At 53.7% G+C, this 16,787-nt stretch overlaps 1 protein-coding gene and 1 pseudogene across 1 annotated transcript in view; both read right to left on the reverse strand.

Annotated features, from left to right (window-relative positions):
• Positions 1-1,439: 1,439 nt before the first annotated feature.
• On the reverse strand, positions 1,440-2,028 carry LOC102872183 (annotated as a pseudogene).
• An 11,848-nt stretch (positions 2,029-13,876) lies between these two features.
• The window catches only part of CACNA1I (calcium channel, voltage-dependent, T type, alpha 1I subunit), a 186,428-nt gene continuing 183,517 nt past the window's right edge, over positions 13,877-16,787 (reverse strand). The window contains exons 35-36 of the mRNA XM_006890106.1: positions 16,053-16,252; positions 13,877-14,765 (exon numbers count right to left, since the gene is read on the reverse strand). Coding sequence (XP_006890168.1) covers positions 14,127-14,765; positions 16,053-16,252 — 839 coding nt within the window. The 3' untranslated portion in view covers positions 13,877-14,126. The remainder of the gene's footprint in view (positions 14,766-16,052; positions 16,253-16,787) is intronic.

Genomic DNA, 16,787 nt, shown 5'->3' on the forward strand with positions numbered 1-16,787 from the left:
ATAGATATATAGATATCTAAGATATATAAATAGATATCTAAGCTATAAAATAAGCATGCAAGTAAATGTTTAATGAAGATTAACCAGAAATGACTAGAATAATACAGCTACCAAGAACTGCCAGAAATTCAAGCTGGATTTAGATTGAATTTGGTCATGGTACCAGGGATATCATTGCTAACATCATATGAACCTTGGCTGAAAGCAGAAAATACAAGAAGGAAGTTTATTTGTGTTTTATTGCCTATGCAAAGGCATTTGACTGTGAGGATCAAAGAGCAAATGTCATGGGAAAAGACATGACTGGATTTCTAGTCACGGCCTGACTGTCGTCACGGAACATTTTTTATATTTTGTTTATGGGGGGGGTAGTTGATGGTTTTCTTTCTTTTTTTCTGTCACTGAACATTTTAATCAAAGATTCTAGAGAAGACTACTGACCAAAAGGGATGACAGGATTTCAAATTGCTAGGAACTTTCTGAAGCCACAGAGGCTAGATGAGTCCTTGAGCTGATGCCCCTTAAATAATTATTTTTTTTTTTTTAGGGTGAGAAAAATTTATATTTAGAATTAGCCCGCTGGACTCAGTTTAGATGATCCCAATTTTGTTGGCAACATCCAAAGCATCATAATCGTAAATACAATTTTTAATTTTTAAAAATTGTATTTACTTAGAAGCATTCAGAATTTCAACAAAAGCAGGTGAAGCTATTTCTCTCTCTCTTTTTTCAATTACAAAATGGTTATAAGTTAACAGAACAACAATTATTTGGTATAAAGTGCATCAGACAACTGAAGATGAAGGGAAATAAACCCCTACCATTCGCGTATAGAACTAATCTGTACTGTGCTCCCACAAGAATCTGCTTTGAATTTCCATGCAATTTACAACCTTCCATACAAGCCAGGTGTGTACCAGACAAGGCTGGTGGCTATTGAAAATACCACCAAGGAAGGGCTGTCTAAAGACACATTGGATCATGCATTAACTGGAGAGGGTGAAGCCGGGCTGCTCCTTGAAGGCAAGGATTCTGGGGCTTCGTCTGACATACTTTGGACATGTTGTAAGGAGAGACAGGTCCTTGGAGAGGGACATCATGCTGGGTAGAGTGGAGGGACAGCGCAGGAGGGGAAGACCCTCTATGAGGTGGATTGATTCAGTGACGGGGTAATGCAGGTGGGTATGTCAGAGACAGTGTGATTGGCACAGGATAGGGCAGAGTTTAGGGCTGTTGTACATAGGGTCGCTATGAGTCGCAGACGACTCGACGGCAAATAACAACAACAACTATAGTTTAAAAGATCTTACACAGCCGTAAATGTAATTTTTTTTTCCTCTTTAAAAGAAGTGAGATGTATACGGGGGTTAAATGCTTTATAAATAAAAAATTTAAAAAATTAAAAAAAAAACACAACCCCAAACTGTGCTACAACCAACTTATTCATCATCAACATCATCATCTTCATCCTCATCTTCTTCATCTTCCTCCTCTTCCTCCTTGCTCGTCTAGGCCTTGACAGCTCCCTTTTTGGCTGCAGACCTGTATGCAGCAGTATCCTTCTCGGCCTCCTCCTCCAGGCCGGCAGCCTTCCTCTCACAAGGCTGCGTGTCACTGGCAGCAGTGTTACCCCACCTCTCTCCCCGCCTCTCTGCAATATCACCAGTGGAAAGGCCGGGGTGCTCGCCTTTGATTTGGGGGCAATACTCAGAGCAAAATAAGAAAAAGGCTAAAGAGGGCCTCTCAGGCACCTTGAGATCATTGAACTTCTCTTTCCTTTCTCCCGTAGGAGGGATACAGGTTTTCCTCTCTCCTAACGGGCCTTGCCCGCTTTTGCTATGTCTTCATTTCCCTTCCTCTTTAGCAGACATGCTCTTCCGCCTCTCTGAGCACTTCTTAGAACATTCCGAGAAGCTGACAGGAGCATCTGGATGCTGCCGGGTGTACTCCTCTCGGCAGGTGTGGATGAAAAATGCCAACAGTGAGTGACATTTTGCCTCTCGGCTCCTTAGACTCTCCTTTGCCCATGGTTAGTTCTCCTGTGGCCGGGTGCTGTCTCTCCGGAGCTCCATGTACTGCAAAGGCTGTCTGCCTTGGAATAATCTTTAAACTGAAAATACCCTTGGAAGCCTCAAGACCAAAGATTGTTGTTGTTGGGTGTCGTTGAGTCACTTTGAGCTCATAGAGACTCTATGTACAACAGAACGAAACACTCCCTGTCCCCCGTCACCCTCACAATCGTGGCTGCGGTTGAGACCATTGTAACCGCTGTGTCAATCACCCTCCCCGAGGGTCTGCCTCCTTTTTTGCTGATCCTACTTTTACAAGCAGAAGGCCCTTCAGGAACTGGCCCCTCCGGATCGCACGTCCAGAGCACGTGAGCTCAAGTCTCTCCGCTCTCACTCTAGACGCAGTCTGCTGTACTTTATCTAAGATGGATTTAAATGTTCTTTTGGAAGTTCACACTATATTCAATATTCTTCACCGACACCACAGTCCAAAGGCATCAATTCTTCGTCAGCCTTTCTTATTTGTTATCTAACGTCCACCTCCATGTGACTCATAACCCCCATGGCTGTCGCCTCAGAACTGACTCTCCCGCAGGGTTCCAGGTCCAGTAGATGACGTGGAAGGAGATTTTCCATGTTTCTCCCAGGGACCAACACGATTGACGCAGCGACTGTAGCAGCGAACTCAGCATGTCAGAGATTGTGAGGATGGCGCCGGATAGGACGGGGTTCAGATCTCCTGTTATAGGGTCGCTATTTGACTTGACAGCACCTAACAATAGCAACAAACAACAACAACTCCCACGGCACAACTGGTGGATTCAAACTGTGTTCCTCCAAGTGGTAGTGTGTCTCCTTTCCACTGAAGTGATGGAAAATACCGTAGTTTGGGTCTGGTGCACCTTGGTCCCCAGAGTGATATCCTACATAAAGGAGCTCAGCCCTGAACATTACGTTTTTTAAATATAGAATCTATATGGATCAAATTGATAACAACAACTTGAAAGACTATATTGGAAACATAAAGAGCAGTAATTTGATGATAATAGGGGCAGAACAACCCAAATGGGTGTAACAGTGGTCAAACAACTTAAAGAATGTAATCAACAGCATTCAATTACAAGTGTAATACTTATTTTTCTGTCAAACTTTCTTCTAGGTGGTATAGCACTGGTCTGAGCATTGCCGTACAGCGATAACTCGTGGTTGCTGTGAAGCTGAACACTGTCACACTGATGTGTCAAATGCAAGACTGGTTGCCCATAGTAGACAGTGTTTGGTGGAGCTTCCCGGTTCAAACAAGCTTGGAAGCAGGAATTGCGTCCACTTCCAAAACGGCTTACCTCTGGAAACTCTATGAACAGTGCTCAGGCTTTTTGTTCACAGGGTCGCTATGAGTCGTCTACAACTCGATGGCACCTAACCACAACAACACTTGTTTAATTGATATATCTTCTATTGTGCATATTCTCAAGGGGAAAAAATAGACATGATTTTGTAAAACTCTTTGCCAGGCGCTATTTAGGATAGACTCATGCTAAGACTTGTCTCTTGGTGACATGAAATTCAACCTAAACTGGAGAAAGAAGGAATAATGGAAACAGGAACCGTAAGGTAGAAGTAGGAAGAGTGCTGTCCACAAGGGACGACAGTCAACAGATGCAACGAAACACGCCTGAGCTGGTGAATGGAAGCCCGAACTTGCTGCCAAGTGAATTCTCACTCAAATGAAAATGAAGGGTTCTTTACTAAAAAAGGAGAGAGGGGAAAAGAAAAAAGAATTGTGGAACTTCTTCTCATCTTTGGCACATTTCAAACACTCTAGTAGTAATGATTCCCACCCCAATCAGTGAATCATATGTTCAATCATGAGGACGGAGCAGGACCACGCAGTGTCTCATTCTGCTGGATGTAGGGTCCCTATGACTCTGAACCCAATCACAACCCCCAGCCCCAGCGCTCTCGTAAATGTCAGTCAGCTTCTGCAAACAAAAGTCTAGTGGGCTCCCCGTGTATCACCAGGAGGAGGCTTGCTCTCTGAGCTGCCTTCCCTCCTCTGGGGACAGGTGGACGGCTGCATGGCTGGACGCCTCTCATCTCCAAACCACAGCTCCTGACCATGCAGGAGGATGAGCCAGGTCACCTGCCACATTGTCCTGTGTCCTGGCCTGAGTGGCATCTGGACCCCCGGCACGCCCTCACTCGTGTGTCTGCTCCCTCACTGATTGTCTGCTGTGAGAGGCAGCCTCTGTGTGGGCAGGGATGGCTGTGTCATTGCTGTCCCTTCCCTTCCCCAACTAGCACAGGCCAAGCACATAGTAGGTACTCAGTTCTTCTAGTTGTTATTGTTCTGAGGTGCCATTGAGTTTAAATACAACTAATAGCCACCCTCGTGCCGTCCTCACCATCTCTGACACACTAGAGCCCACTTCTGTGTCAATTTATCTCATTGAAGGTCTTTTCTCTTTTACTGACCCTCCACCTTTCCAAGCATGACGTCCTTCTCCAATGAACAGCCTCTCCTAGCAACATGCCCAAAGCATGTGAGGCAAATCTTCATCATCCTTGCCTCCAAGAAGCACTCTGGCTGCATCTTCTCCAAGACATATCTGTCTATTCTTTTGACAGTCCATGGGATATTGAGAGCTCTTTTCCAAACACCACAGCTCAAAGGGATCTATACTTCCTCTGTCAGCCTTATTCACTGTCCAGCTCTCAGCACCATAGGGAGTGATTGAAAATACCATGGCCTGAATCAGGTACACCTTAGTCCTCAAACTAACATCATTGCTCCTCAATAATTCAGTAGTTGCTCATTTACTGTTATTCAGGTATTCAGTAGGTGCTCGTTTATTGAGAGGTGGAGGAGAGGGGAAAGATGAGGGTGAGCACTACCAGGATGGCGCTCGGGCCCACTGCCACCTGCACTATCCTCACCTCCTCATTTCCCCCAGGATCTGTCACCTCTCCTGGCTGGCCTGGATTTGGGACCTGCAGGAGCTGGCCTCACAGCCACCCCTTCCCACAAGACCAGCCTCTCATCTGCAGTTCCCACGGCAGCCGAGTTGCCATGACAACGGCAATCTGAGGTCACAGCACTGGAAACCAGAGGATGCCTCCCTCCCGGAACGCCACCACTAAGGCAGAATCTAATTTTCATTACAGCCGTAATAGTGGGTTTGCATAATCATACATATATTAATACCTAACATGCCTGTGTTTATTTGGTTAGCATTCATGAATTCAGGTCTAAATAAAAAGTGCTGATGGCTGAAGTTTTTCTCTCTCTTAAAATGTTCTAGGTGTTTTTTCTTGCCTTTTCTTTTAAGCCTGTCTCTCTTCCTTGGTAGAGAGTTGCTTTTAATCTCATTAGAAGCAGGTAAGGGGAGGAAAACACAGCCCAGCTCAGCTCCCTGGGGGTTGGGCTGAAGGGGTGGGCAAGCTGGGAAGCCAGCTCCCTGCACTGGAGGGGTTGGTGAGGTGACAGTCACCCAGCCTGTCTCCCTGTAACCAGGATGTGTCCTGCCTCCTCTCTGGGCCTCAGTTTGCTCAGGTGGGGAAATGAGGGGAAGCGGCTGTGATTAGGTGCCATTGAATCAGACCCCATGTGCGACAGAGCACACTGCCCAGTCCAGAGCCATCCTACCGCCACTGTGTCCACCTATCTCATTGCGTCCTCTTTCTTACTGTCCCTCTGCTTCACCAAGCGTGATGTCCTGGGCCTTTCAAACTTTCTCCTTCCACACCACAGCTTTCTAGAAAAAAAAAATCATGGAGGCTCAACTGGGCCATAGGTTATGGGCTCATCCATCCATCCGCTTATCCTCCACTCATCCTTCCATCTGTCCAGTCATCCTTCTATCCTGCCTGTCTTCCCTCCTGCCCTCCACCCACCTAGCCACTGTCTACACATCTGTCCATTCATCCATCCACCCATCCAGCCACTGTCCACACATCTATCCATCCATCCATCCACCCATCTAGCCACTGTCCACACATCTATCCATCCATCCATCTACTCATCCAGGTACTATCCAGACACTTATCTATCCATCCACCCATCTAGCCACTGTCTACACATCTATCCATTCATCCATCCATCTACCCATCCACCCATCCAGCCACTGTCTAGGTACTTAACTATCCATCCACCCATCTAGACACTGTCCACACATCTATCCATCCATCCATCCATCCATGCATCCATCCATCCACCCACCCATTCATTCATCATCCATCCATCCACATATCCATGCAACCATCCATCTATCCACCCATTCACCGATCCACTCATCCATTCATCCATCTATCCTCACTTACCCTTCCACCCTTCACCTATCCATTCATCCACCCATCTAACCACTGTCCACACACCTATCCATCCATCGACTCACCCATCTAACCACTGTCCACACACCTATCTATCCTTCGACTCACCCATCTAACTGCTGTCCACACACCTATCCATCTATCCACCCATCCATCTAACCACTGTCCACACACCTATCCATCCATCCATCCATCCATCCATCCACCCACCCATCTAACCACTGTCCACACATCTATCCATCCATTTACCCACCCATCTACCCTTGCACTCCTCTGTTCATCATTTCATTCATCCTCCCATCCATCTCCAGGAGAAAGGAAACTCAGTTGCTATACAGGTTGGCATAGACTGATGGAGAGCCAATGAGGGGGGCCGAGATAGAAGGGAGTCTGAGTCAACTGGAGCAACCAGGAAGACTTCCAGAAAGAAGTGGCTTTCAAATTGGGCTCTGAAGGGAGCAAGTTAACTCTCAAAGGAGCAAGTTAAACTGGAGTGTGGACTTGAGTCACACAGGGCCCCGGAGGCAGATGAGGCCTTCAGGATCAGTAGCCATGAGTTTCAGAGTTGGATGAGGAGAGAGAGACAGCTGTGCCCAGGCACCCAGCAGAGGTCCTGGATGCCATGAAGCCTGCCTGGCTTGCATCTGGATCCTCCCGGGACCATCGCACCCACAGCAGCGCCAGGACACAGGGATGGACAGTTCAGGCTTGGTCTTCCACTGGCCTGATCCTCGTCTGTGGACCCCATCCCTAGGGAAGCTCAGACCCAGTAGCCATCCAAGCCACTTCCTCCTCCTCACAACTGTTGCTGCTATGGTGGTGGTGGTGGTAAATGAGCAAGCTGAGGATGTGCCTGGGCATCTGGTTCTCAGCTGAGCTGGGCCAGGGCAGCACCTTCCCCAGTGTCTTCACACCCATGCACCTGTGGTTCCTCCCACTGACCCAGGGCCTCAGAGCCCTGGGCCAGGACCACAGGCCTCACACAGGCAGCCAAGAATGCCTGGCTCCCAGGGTTCCAGAGAACAAGGAGGCAGTACAGCATCAGGAGGGCCTGCCCAGGGACAAGTGCCAAGGAGGAGGGAAAGGTCCTGGAGGCAGTGACCCTTGAAGGCCCAGGTGAGCTGTGGAGCCCCTGGTATGGCCCTGGGGTCAATTATGACTTCGGTGGGGACCCAGGGGTGGGCACAGGGCTGGGGAAGACTGAGGACCAGCAGGGAAGGATGAGATGCAGTGCAGACAACGGGGAGGTGTGAAGGGTGATGAGTTCACCAGGTAAAGAGCTGGTGGTGGGTGGTGGTCTGCCCAGGCTGTGGGAGAATGCCCAGTCACTTGATTCCTGGTCACTACCTCATCCAGGCATGCAGCCTGGATCCAGGTGCTAAACAGAGGCCTCAGCCTGTGGTGGCATCCACTGTCTCTAGCCCTCTATGCAAGGAACTCTGATATCCCAAAGCAAGTTCTTTTTCATCTATATTTACCCTCTCTTCTTTCTCAAGTCCTCCAATTTGAGTCCGAAGAGTAATGTGGCTTCCGTGGAAGGTGCAGCCCAACTCCTGCTCAGGCCAGTGAACCACAGTTCACCTGACCTCTACTTGTTCTTCGTTATTCTGAGCTGCACCCATGCCCCCATTAATGCCATTCATTAATGCATTCATTCATACCTACACCCTTTCGTGCATCAGTGCATCCTCCTATCCAATCATTCGTCTTATTCATTCCCACCCCACCCCACCCTCCATCCATTCACCCATCCGTCCACCCATCACCCATCCATCCAGTTATCTACCAATCCACTCATTCATCCATCCATTCACCCATCACCCATCCATTCATCCATCCATCCACCCACTCACCCAACCATTCATCCCTCTCTCCATGCACATATCCATCCATCCATCCATCCATCCATCCATCCATCCACCCATTCACTCATCTATTCATCATCCATCTATCCTCACCTACCCATCCACCCTTCGCCCTTCCATCCATCCACCCACCCAATGGATATTCAATACCCAGCCAGTCACTCACCCAGACCACTAGCCACCTACTCAGATATCCATGATTTTCTTTTGTCCACCATTCACCATCTGTCATCTGTCGAGTTCCTGCCCTGGATTGGCCCAAAGGTGAGGCTTTAGGATGCATAAATAAACAGGACATATCCCTACTTTTAGATGCTTCTTATTTCTGGAGAAGACAAACTTGGCAATGAATTCTCACACTACATCAGGACGCAGGTCACACAAGCTGTAATCAGAAGGTGAGGTCAACAAGGAGTAGAAGACTCCTCGAAGGGATTGAAGGACGCCTCCTCATTCGCTGGTCTTCCTGAAGCTCGAGGGAGGATGCTCACCAGGGAACCAGGGCAGATAAGGGAGCGAGGAGGCAAGGAGGAGATGGGAGAGCATTCCAGGTGCGGACAGCAGGAGCGAGGGCTTAGGGATGACGGAGGTGTGGGAACTGAGGCTGGGAGGATTTGTGTGCCAGCGGAGGGGAGAGGGTTAACTAAAGCCAGGGAGAGGGTGCGCTTAGATGTGTCTGGTGGGAAAATGGTTCTGCCTGTGGGAGGGGGCTCTGTCGGAGGGGTGGGCAGGAGCCAAAAGGTCAAAAAGGAGGCAGGTGGAGAGTCCCGAGGCGTGGGCTGATGAGGACAGCACACAGGAGGGCAGGACAGTCTTGCTAGAAGCCAGTGAAGGGGAGGTAAATCGCTTCATGGTGCAGACTCAGAAGAGGCTGGGCTTGGGTACGGGGAAGGAGATTTGGGGTTTGAAACCACCTGTAGGGTGTCCAGATGGGGAGTCCTGTGGGTCTGAGGTCAGGGTCTAGAAGACAAGGGATGGGGACATCCTGTCACAGGACAGCCAAGGCTCACTGGGGCTCCCCTTGACAATGATGCCCACACCTAGGCAGTGACCAGGTTTCACATTAGGAGTCACATACAGCGAGGGCGCAGGTTGGCTGGGAGCCATAGCTTGCCCCAGCTTTGTGCACAGTTGGGATGAAGTCTCTCCCTGGATGGTGACAGGGAGCACAGGAGTGATGGGCATTGGGCTGTTTCATGGACCTGAGGCATCACAGCAGGTGTGTGTTCCCCCACTGCCCACTCAATGCCACAGCAGACAGGCCAGATGGCATCGCTGATGTCTCAATTCCAAGAGCTGTCCTGGCCACCAAAGAGGAGAAAGAGAAATCTGGGGACTTGGAGGGGGGTGGGGACAGTGGACAGGGCCATGCTATCCACTTGCCTCAGTAGCCTGGGCTCACCCCTGCTTCTTCAGGGTGGGCAGTGCCTCCAAGGTCACCCCAGCATGCCTCTGCCCACCGGGTGGGGTGGGGTGGGGGCCCGGGTCACTTGGCTCACTGCCTGTTGGAGTTTTGTCTCTATTATTCTCAAGTGCTGTAGAATCGTCTCTGCCTCACAGCTGCTCAGTGGACAGTGACGGAAGCACTGCCCGGTGCCCCGCAGTCTCTACCACCGTCATGGCCGAGTCCACTGTTGTGTTCATCCTCTCTTTGAGCCCCTTCCTCTTTTCCCTGACCCCCTACCAAGCATGAGGAAGTCCACGACGAGCTGTGCCACTAACTCAAAGGGTGCACACGTCTGGTGGTTTGTTGGGTTTTTTTTTTCAATTTTTTTAAATTTCTTTTATTATTTTTGTGTGCGTGCACCGTCAAATCAGATCTGACTGGTACAGGAGGAGATTGTCCCTCCTTCCCCGGCAGAGCATCTGGTGGATTCGAACCATGCACCTCTGGGATTGTAGTTGCAGCTCCTTACCACTAGGCCACCAGAGCTCCCCTACGTCTGGTGGTTTGAATCTACCAGCTGCTCCACAGAAGATGAGCAGTCTGCCCCTGGTGGTGCAGAGTGTCAGTGACCGGCCGGAGGAGCGCTGTAAGCTGACGGGCTGGAGAGCAGTTTACAGCTTTCAGCACGAGTTTTCTGCCAAACATGATGTCCTTCTCCGGAATGGGTCCCTCCCGATGGCATTCTTCACTACCAGCCTCGACACAAATCCCAGGAGCCGTGTCCAGGAGACGTCACCATTCCCTCAAGGCCACCCACCCTAGCCTTGCCATCCTGAGACAGAGCTGGACGGGAGAGCCAGGTCCTGCCTCCTGTCCACCTGCAGAAGGCCCGTCCAAGAGTATTTCCTCTAGGGCCCAGGCCCCGGCCGCCAGGGCTCCCCTGAAGGTAACACAGCCAGCACCCCACCCCTGGGAACCCCTCCACCACCACCACCACCACCACCACCACTCCACCCCAGAAGAAAAGTGCAGACATGGCATTCTGAAAGTCGCCCCTGGGTTTTATTCAGAACAACACTGGTGGCTGCTGCCACTCTGTCCCTGGGGCCTGAAGGAACCAGCGCCCTCGGCACTCGGAGGGAGGTTCGTTCACACCAGAGAAGCTGTACATGGACTGGGGTGCAGGGGCCACAGCCTGGCCGGGCTCCTGGGGAGGCTGCCCCTCTGCCCCCCAGGCCCTGCTCTCCAGGCTGGACCAGGGACAATGATTATTGCACAAAGACAGAAGCGGTGTGTCTGGGCTACACAGCAGTGTCTAGACCCCAAGCCCTTACACAGCACAGCAGAAGGGGCTGGGAGCAGCCTGGCAATGCCGCCTCAGGGACAGGACTCAGGGAGACAGGCAGGTGGGCTGGCATGGTGCACACTGGTCCTCCCTGGGGGTGTCTTTGTAGAAGGCAGGAGCAGGAGGAGGGTCTGGCCAGGGTCGGGCCATGGCCCACTCTGACCTCAGATGCCTGTGGAGCCACTGGCAGGCCCACCGACCACCCTTCAGAGCCCTGCATATGGACAGCTCGGGGTGTCAGGCTCAGAGGCCTGCACTCCCCGACTAGGTGTGGGGGAGAGCATTCAGAGACATTTGTGCTTTATTGATGGGCAGGCATGAGGCTTGGGGGCCACAGCCCTGAGTGCAGGTCACGGAGACAGGAGGGCCACTGAGTCAGCCCTGAGACATTCTGCCTTGTCTGGGTCCCAGTTACCAGAGGAAGGCCAAATGCCTGGCATCTGCACGGAGGCCTCAGGTATGAGCCCCATTTCATGTATGTCCTCAGGCAGGCGTCCCTGCCTCTGAGCTCAGCAGTGTCCGCCTCTAGAGCCCTGTCCAGCCCCTTGCACAACCCTGCTGGGGCTGGTCTCTGCCTGACATGCCCTCCAGGAAAATCTGCTTGCTCCAGGGCCACACGGCTCAGCACAGAGGCTGTCAGTGTGGCGCCTGGTCTGTGAGGGCAGCAGTGTGCACTATGGAGGGCGGCCGGGGGCCTGAACAAGATGGGGGCCATCCAGCGTGGCACTGGGCCTGGCTCACGGCTGGTGCTCAGCCAGCATCAGGTCCCATCCCCTCGCCACCTGGTTGTCCTGCACAGGGTCTGCCCAGGACAGAGCCCCTTGTCTGGGTCCCTACACTCAAGTCCCTTCATTTAGTACGTCCTGGGCAGGTATATCTCTTCTCCCTTGCAAACACTCCAGGCAGGGCCCCCTAGTCAAGACCAGTGCCTGGCCCCAAGCCAGTGACTACTCCCAGCCAAGCCCCTGCTGCGGGTAAGCAGAGTGAGAGAGAGCCAGAGAGACCACCCTGCGCCTCTTCTTTCCCCCACAAGGCACACTTCCCCAAAAGCAACAGCCAGAACGAGCGGAGAAGGGGACAGGGCCCCAGGCTCTCAGGACTGGCAGAGTGGCTGCTGTGACAGCCTCGGGCCAGGGCCCTGTAGATCAGCCACGGAGGGGGCAAACCCCATAGGTTCACCTGCTCCCCAGGGAAGGACCCTCAACTTGGAGGACCTCCAGGGGGCTCAGCCCAGGGGCCTGCAGGCTGAAGGGGAGGACCAGAAGCAGATGGTGACACTCCAGGTGCTAGACACTGAGCTAAACTCACACGCTGGAGCTGCGGGGAGCAGTGCCCTCCTCTGAGGCACAGACACAACCCTTTCCGATCCGGGCATGAAGAGCTGGCCATCTGTGGGTCAGCCCTGAAGGACAAGGTGGACGACGCCCCCTCTCACCCTCAGCGTCCTCGCCCTCACCATCAGATCTGAGCGAGCAGGCCAAGTGTGAGGCCAAGCTTATGGGGGTCCCTCCCTTCACTGCAGCACCGAGACCCAGGAGGTCCCCGAGCCTGGGTGGGCTGGGCTTCCACAAGTCAGGCCGCTTAGCTGCACCCCAAACTGACCTGGCCATTCTTGAAGGTCAGGCTTTCAGAACACGAACAAAGCCCCCTTTGGGGAGGACCCAGCTGAAGCCATCAGAGGAGACCTCGGCGGAAACTCAGGACTCACTACGGCTGAAGTCAGAACTTCACCAACACACAACGGCCTCTCACCACCCACAACCCCACCAATCCACAGGCCACCCTGGTGCACTCACTTTTTAAACTTCACCTTGACCTCAGCAATACATCTGCCAACAAACACGTGGGTTCAATGCACTGTATTTCTTTCCCCCTCTAACATGGAAATAAACTCGGGAGAAAGATGGGCAATCTCCTCGCATGCAATTTAGTCTCTGAAAACCCGCTGGAGAGTCAGCTCGGACTCAGCAGTGATGGGGAGAGAAATACTGAACTGAATGTGAGCTTCGAATCAAAAATACCCGTGAGGACCCGCTTGGGAAGCAGGGCAGTCCTGAACCCGGCCAGAGGCTCTGGGGAAGGGAGGAGGAAGGGTGGCAGAGCAGAGGGTGACCAGGCCCAGGTGAGTGTCCCCACCCAGTTTGCAAACCTTCAGCTCTGCCCCACCCTGAGCCCTGGGGAGACCTCATCACTGGGCCGTGTGACTGGCAGGGGCAGACTTGTGCTGGGGGTAGGAGTTCAATTTCCTGGAGTAGCCACAGCTCTCGGCCTGCCTGGCAGTTAGAAGGCATTGAGTGACGACAGAGCTGACTCTGAAGCCAGGGACATCTGATGACGGGACAGCCCAAGCCAGCAGAACACAGCGGGCACACCTCTCTGACCACGCAGGTGTCCCTCTCACCCTGTTGCCTCTTCTCTGGCCTTCCTGGGGGGGGGCACAGTGCCCATCCCTGCCCTGAGATGCCCTCCACCCGACTCCCTGCCCTAGGAAAATGTGACTAGTCACCCCACTTTTTCTAGAATCTAACAGCTAGCTGTTGGCTAAGAGCTTTGGGGTGTCTACACAAGACTATTCACAACGACTAGACAGTCAGGAAAGAGACAGAACCCCAGTGGGGGACAATGTGGGATCTTAGCAGCGAATCTTCTTTAAAGGACGGGGGGGGGGGGAACTCACCCTGAATTGTCAGCTGTTCTTCTGGGCCTGTTTCCCTCGGGGACCTAAGGGTCTGCTCCTGGCTACGCTCAACCCAAGGCGAGGTCCCCGAAACTCTGCTGGCAGCCCCTTAGCAGGCCAAGTGCCCCAGGGCAAGCCTGTTCTGGCTGCTGGGAGTCGCTGGCCCCCTATCCAGGCCCTGGCCTGCACTCCCCAATCCTAGCACTTTCTAGAAGTCATAAGCTCTCAGTAAAAAAAATAAATATATATATATATATGTCTGTCTATATATATATATGTATACATATATATATACGTATGTATATGCACAGCAGGGCCACGCTGGGCCACGGCTGGGCCACACTGGGCTTTGGCTGACCCAGGCCCTCCTCAACTCTCCGCCGATGGCCTGGCGGCCGGCTGGCCCCACGAGATCCCCAGATGTGGACCAAGTATTGCTGTCTGCTCCCTGGCTCCTGAGGTTAAAGCAGTGAGACGGGGCGGGCGGGCGGTGGCGGCCAGCCCCGCAGCCCCCTCATCTCTTCCTCTTGCTAGCCGAATCCCCCCGCTCCAGCTCTCCTGGGGGAGGCTGAGGCTCAGGCTCCGTGGGGCCCAGGCCAGTGGGCTGGACCGGGCCTGGGGGGTCCTTGCTGCGCTCTGCAGCCCAGGAGGGGCTCCGGGCCAGGCCCCGGGGCAGGCCAGCGGGGAGGCCAGGGCCCACAGCCAGGCTGCTGGTGCTGCTGAACTTCCTGGGAGGGGTCAGGCCAGGGGGCGGCAGGGGCGGGGGGCAGAAGAGCGAGGTCAGCGACAGGCTGCTGAGGGTCTCGGAGTGCTCACTGCCCGCGCCCCCGCCACCCACGCCCGCCCGGCCACCCTCTTCATCCGAGGGGTCCATGGAGTCGTGGTGGGTGCAGCCAGGGCTGGTTGAACCCCCGCTGCTGTGACTGCGCTGATGAGCTCGGAGCCCCCGCAGACTGAACAAGCCACGGCCCCGCAGGCTGAGGCGGCGGCGGGCAGCGGGGGACAGGCCAGCCCGGGGGCCCGGGATGGGCACCGGCGGCCCCAGGGCACGCCGGGGGCTGTCACTCAGGGTCAGGCTGTCCTCCAAAGTGGTCTGCAGGCTGCCCGCCGAGCTGCTGGGGCTGGCGTCCAGGGACGTGTCGCTCTCTGTGGTCTGCAGAGAGAGAGCAAGAAATGGGGGTCACCAATTGCAGGGACAGCGACACGAAGGGGCTCACGCACTTCAGGGACGATGACAGTGTCCAGTCTGACTGTGTCTCCCCATTCCACATCATGCGGGTCCCGGCAGTCGGGGACAGCACCATCAACTCTGCTCCGAGGCCTGGTGGTCTCAGACCCCACCCTGCACCGAGGCTGAGCTCACCCACACCTGACCTCACCATACTCACTGACCCCAGACCAAGACTGTGGGTTACGTGCTGCACCCCACTGCCCCTCAGGCCTTGACACAGCTGCCTCGCTCCATGCTCACCACCCCCACCGCGCAGCCCCATCCTGCCCAGCTCCGAGGAGCACAAATCACCACCTTCAATAGACCCAGCACTCCTTACACAGAGATAAACACAGAGACACACACGCGCACACAGAGACACGCAGAAAGGCATGAAGACACAGACACACAGAGAGATACACAACGCACATGCTCTCTGTGAGCTCTGTTCCTGCGGGGTCTCAGACCAGCACAGGGTGACAGCTGGGGGCCGACACAGGTGCAAGATGACAGGACAGCTCTGGGGGCGGACAGGGCTCAGCCACCTTAGGCAGCTCCTCGCTCTACCTTGGGCCGCTGTTTACTCTGCGCTGTTTGCCCAGGTAGATGGTTATACCGGAGACCAAGACCCTCAACCTGCAGACTCTCCCTCCACCTCCTTCCTAGTGATCAAGTCTAGAGCACTCAGGGCGCCCTCCTCAACACCCCCCATCGCCACCCTCCCCAAGCTCAGAGCACCCTTCCCACTCCCCCCATGTCACTGCCCTCCTATTGCCCTGCCAGGCCTCCCAAATGACCTTGTGTCCCCTCTCCTCAAACTGGCACCACCGACCCTCCTCTGAAGCCCCCACACGGCCCTCCACACACCCTGGCCTGGGCATCCACCACCGCTCACCACTCACTGCCCTCCACTGTCCACACTGGGCCTTGGTTCCCCAAAGGATTCCATCTGCTCTGATCCCCCAGACTTTTAAGGTCCCAAGGAGCTGGCCCTGACCACTTAATCAGCCCCCAGTATCACTCAGCCCTCCAGTCTCTGCACTATTCCCATCCCAAATGAGGGTCGCCAGGGTAAACTCCTGGGTCACTGACATGAGGAGCTGACCTTCTTGGTCCACTTTCCCACAAGGTCCTGCCCCTGCACCCCACCCCATCAGGCCTTCCCCCTCCACCCACAGAAATCCAGCTCAGAGGCCCAGCAGGGTGCTCTACAGGACAGAGGGTCCATACCTGCCGGAGGAGGGTGCAGTTGACGCTAGGAGAACGCAGGGAGGCCCAGGAGCCCTGCAGAGCGATCTTGGGGAGCGTCCCGGGGCCAGCCACCTTCTCTTGCCCCTTCTGGCCAGCAGATCCCGCTGGGTGAAAGAACTCTGCTGGCATGGGCAGGAGCGGGCTGGAGTCGTCCGGGGAGAAGGGACTCGGGGGCACCGCTGGAGGGAAGAAGAGGACACTGAGAGCGGATTCACTGGGCAGTTAGGCCCTGTGGGTGGGCTCCGAACAGCATCCCATCACCAGGTCTCCAAGGTCAGCAACTCTTGACAGTCCAGCTTCAAGTCCAAGGCCAGGTCTCCTCTCTTGGCCTCAGTTTCCCAATTTTGAACTCAAGGAAAAAATACTGAACCTGCCTGTGTGATTCTTGGCAAGGAAGCGCCCTGGACAGAGGAAATACTCTGAGAACCGAGCAGATCCAGGTTCAAGTCCCGATCCCTAGGTTTCCTCCTCTGTAAAATGGGGACATGCGTGCCTTCCTCAAGGTTAAGGGAGGGACGGAAGAAGAGGAGGCAGCACCTTAAACCCAAACCAACATCCTCTGAAGTCTTCTCAAAAGCAAAATCGCTGGTTAAACTGGTGAAGATGTTTACTTGAGCACTGGGCTTTTTAAGAACTATTTCTATGGGATCAAATGGCATCAGCAACTCAAAAGTAGGCAGAGTGGATTATATTTGGGGGTGGGGGTGGGGTTGA

This window comes from Elephantulus edwardii, unplaced genomic scaffold (genome assembly GCF_000299155.1).
Source record: "Elephantulus edwardii isolate Elephantulus edwardi_28Jun2011 unplaced genomic scaffold, EleEdw1.0 scaffold00086, whole genome shotgun sequence".
NCBI classification, from domain to species: domain Eukaryota; kingdom Metazoa; phylum Chordata; class Mammalia; order Macroscelidea; family Macroscelididae; genus Elephantulus; species Elephantulus edwardii.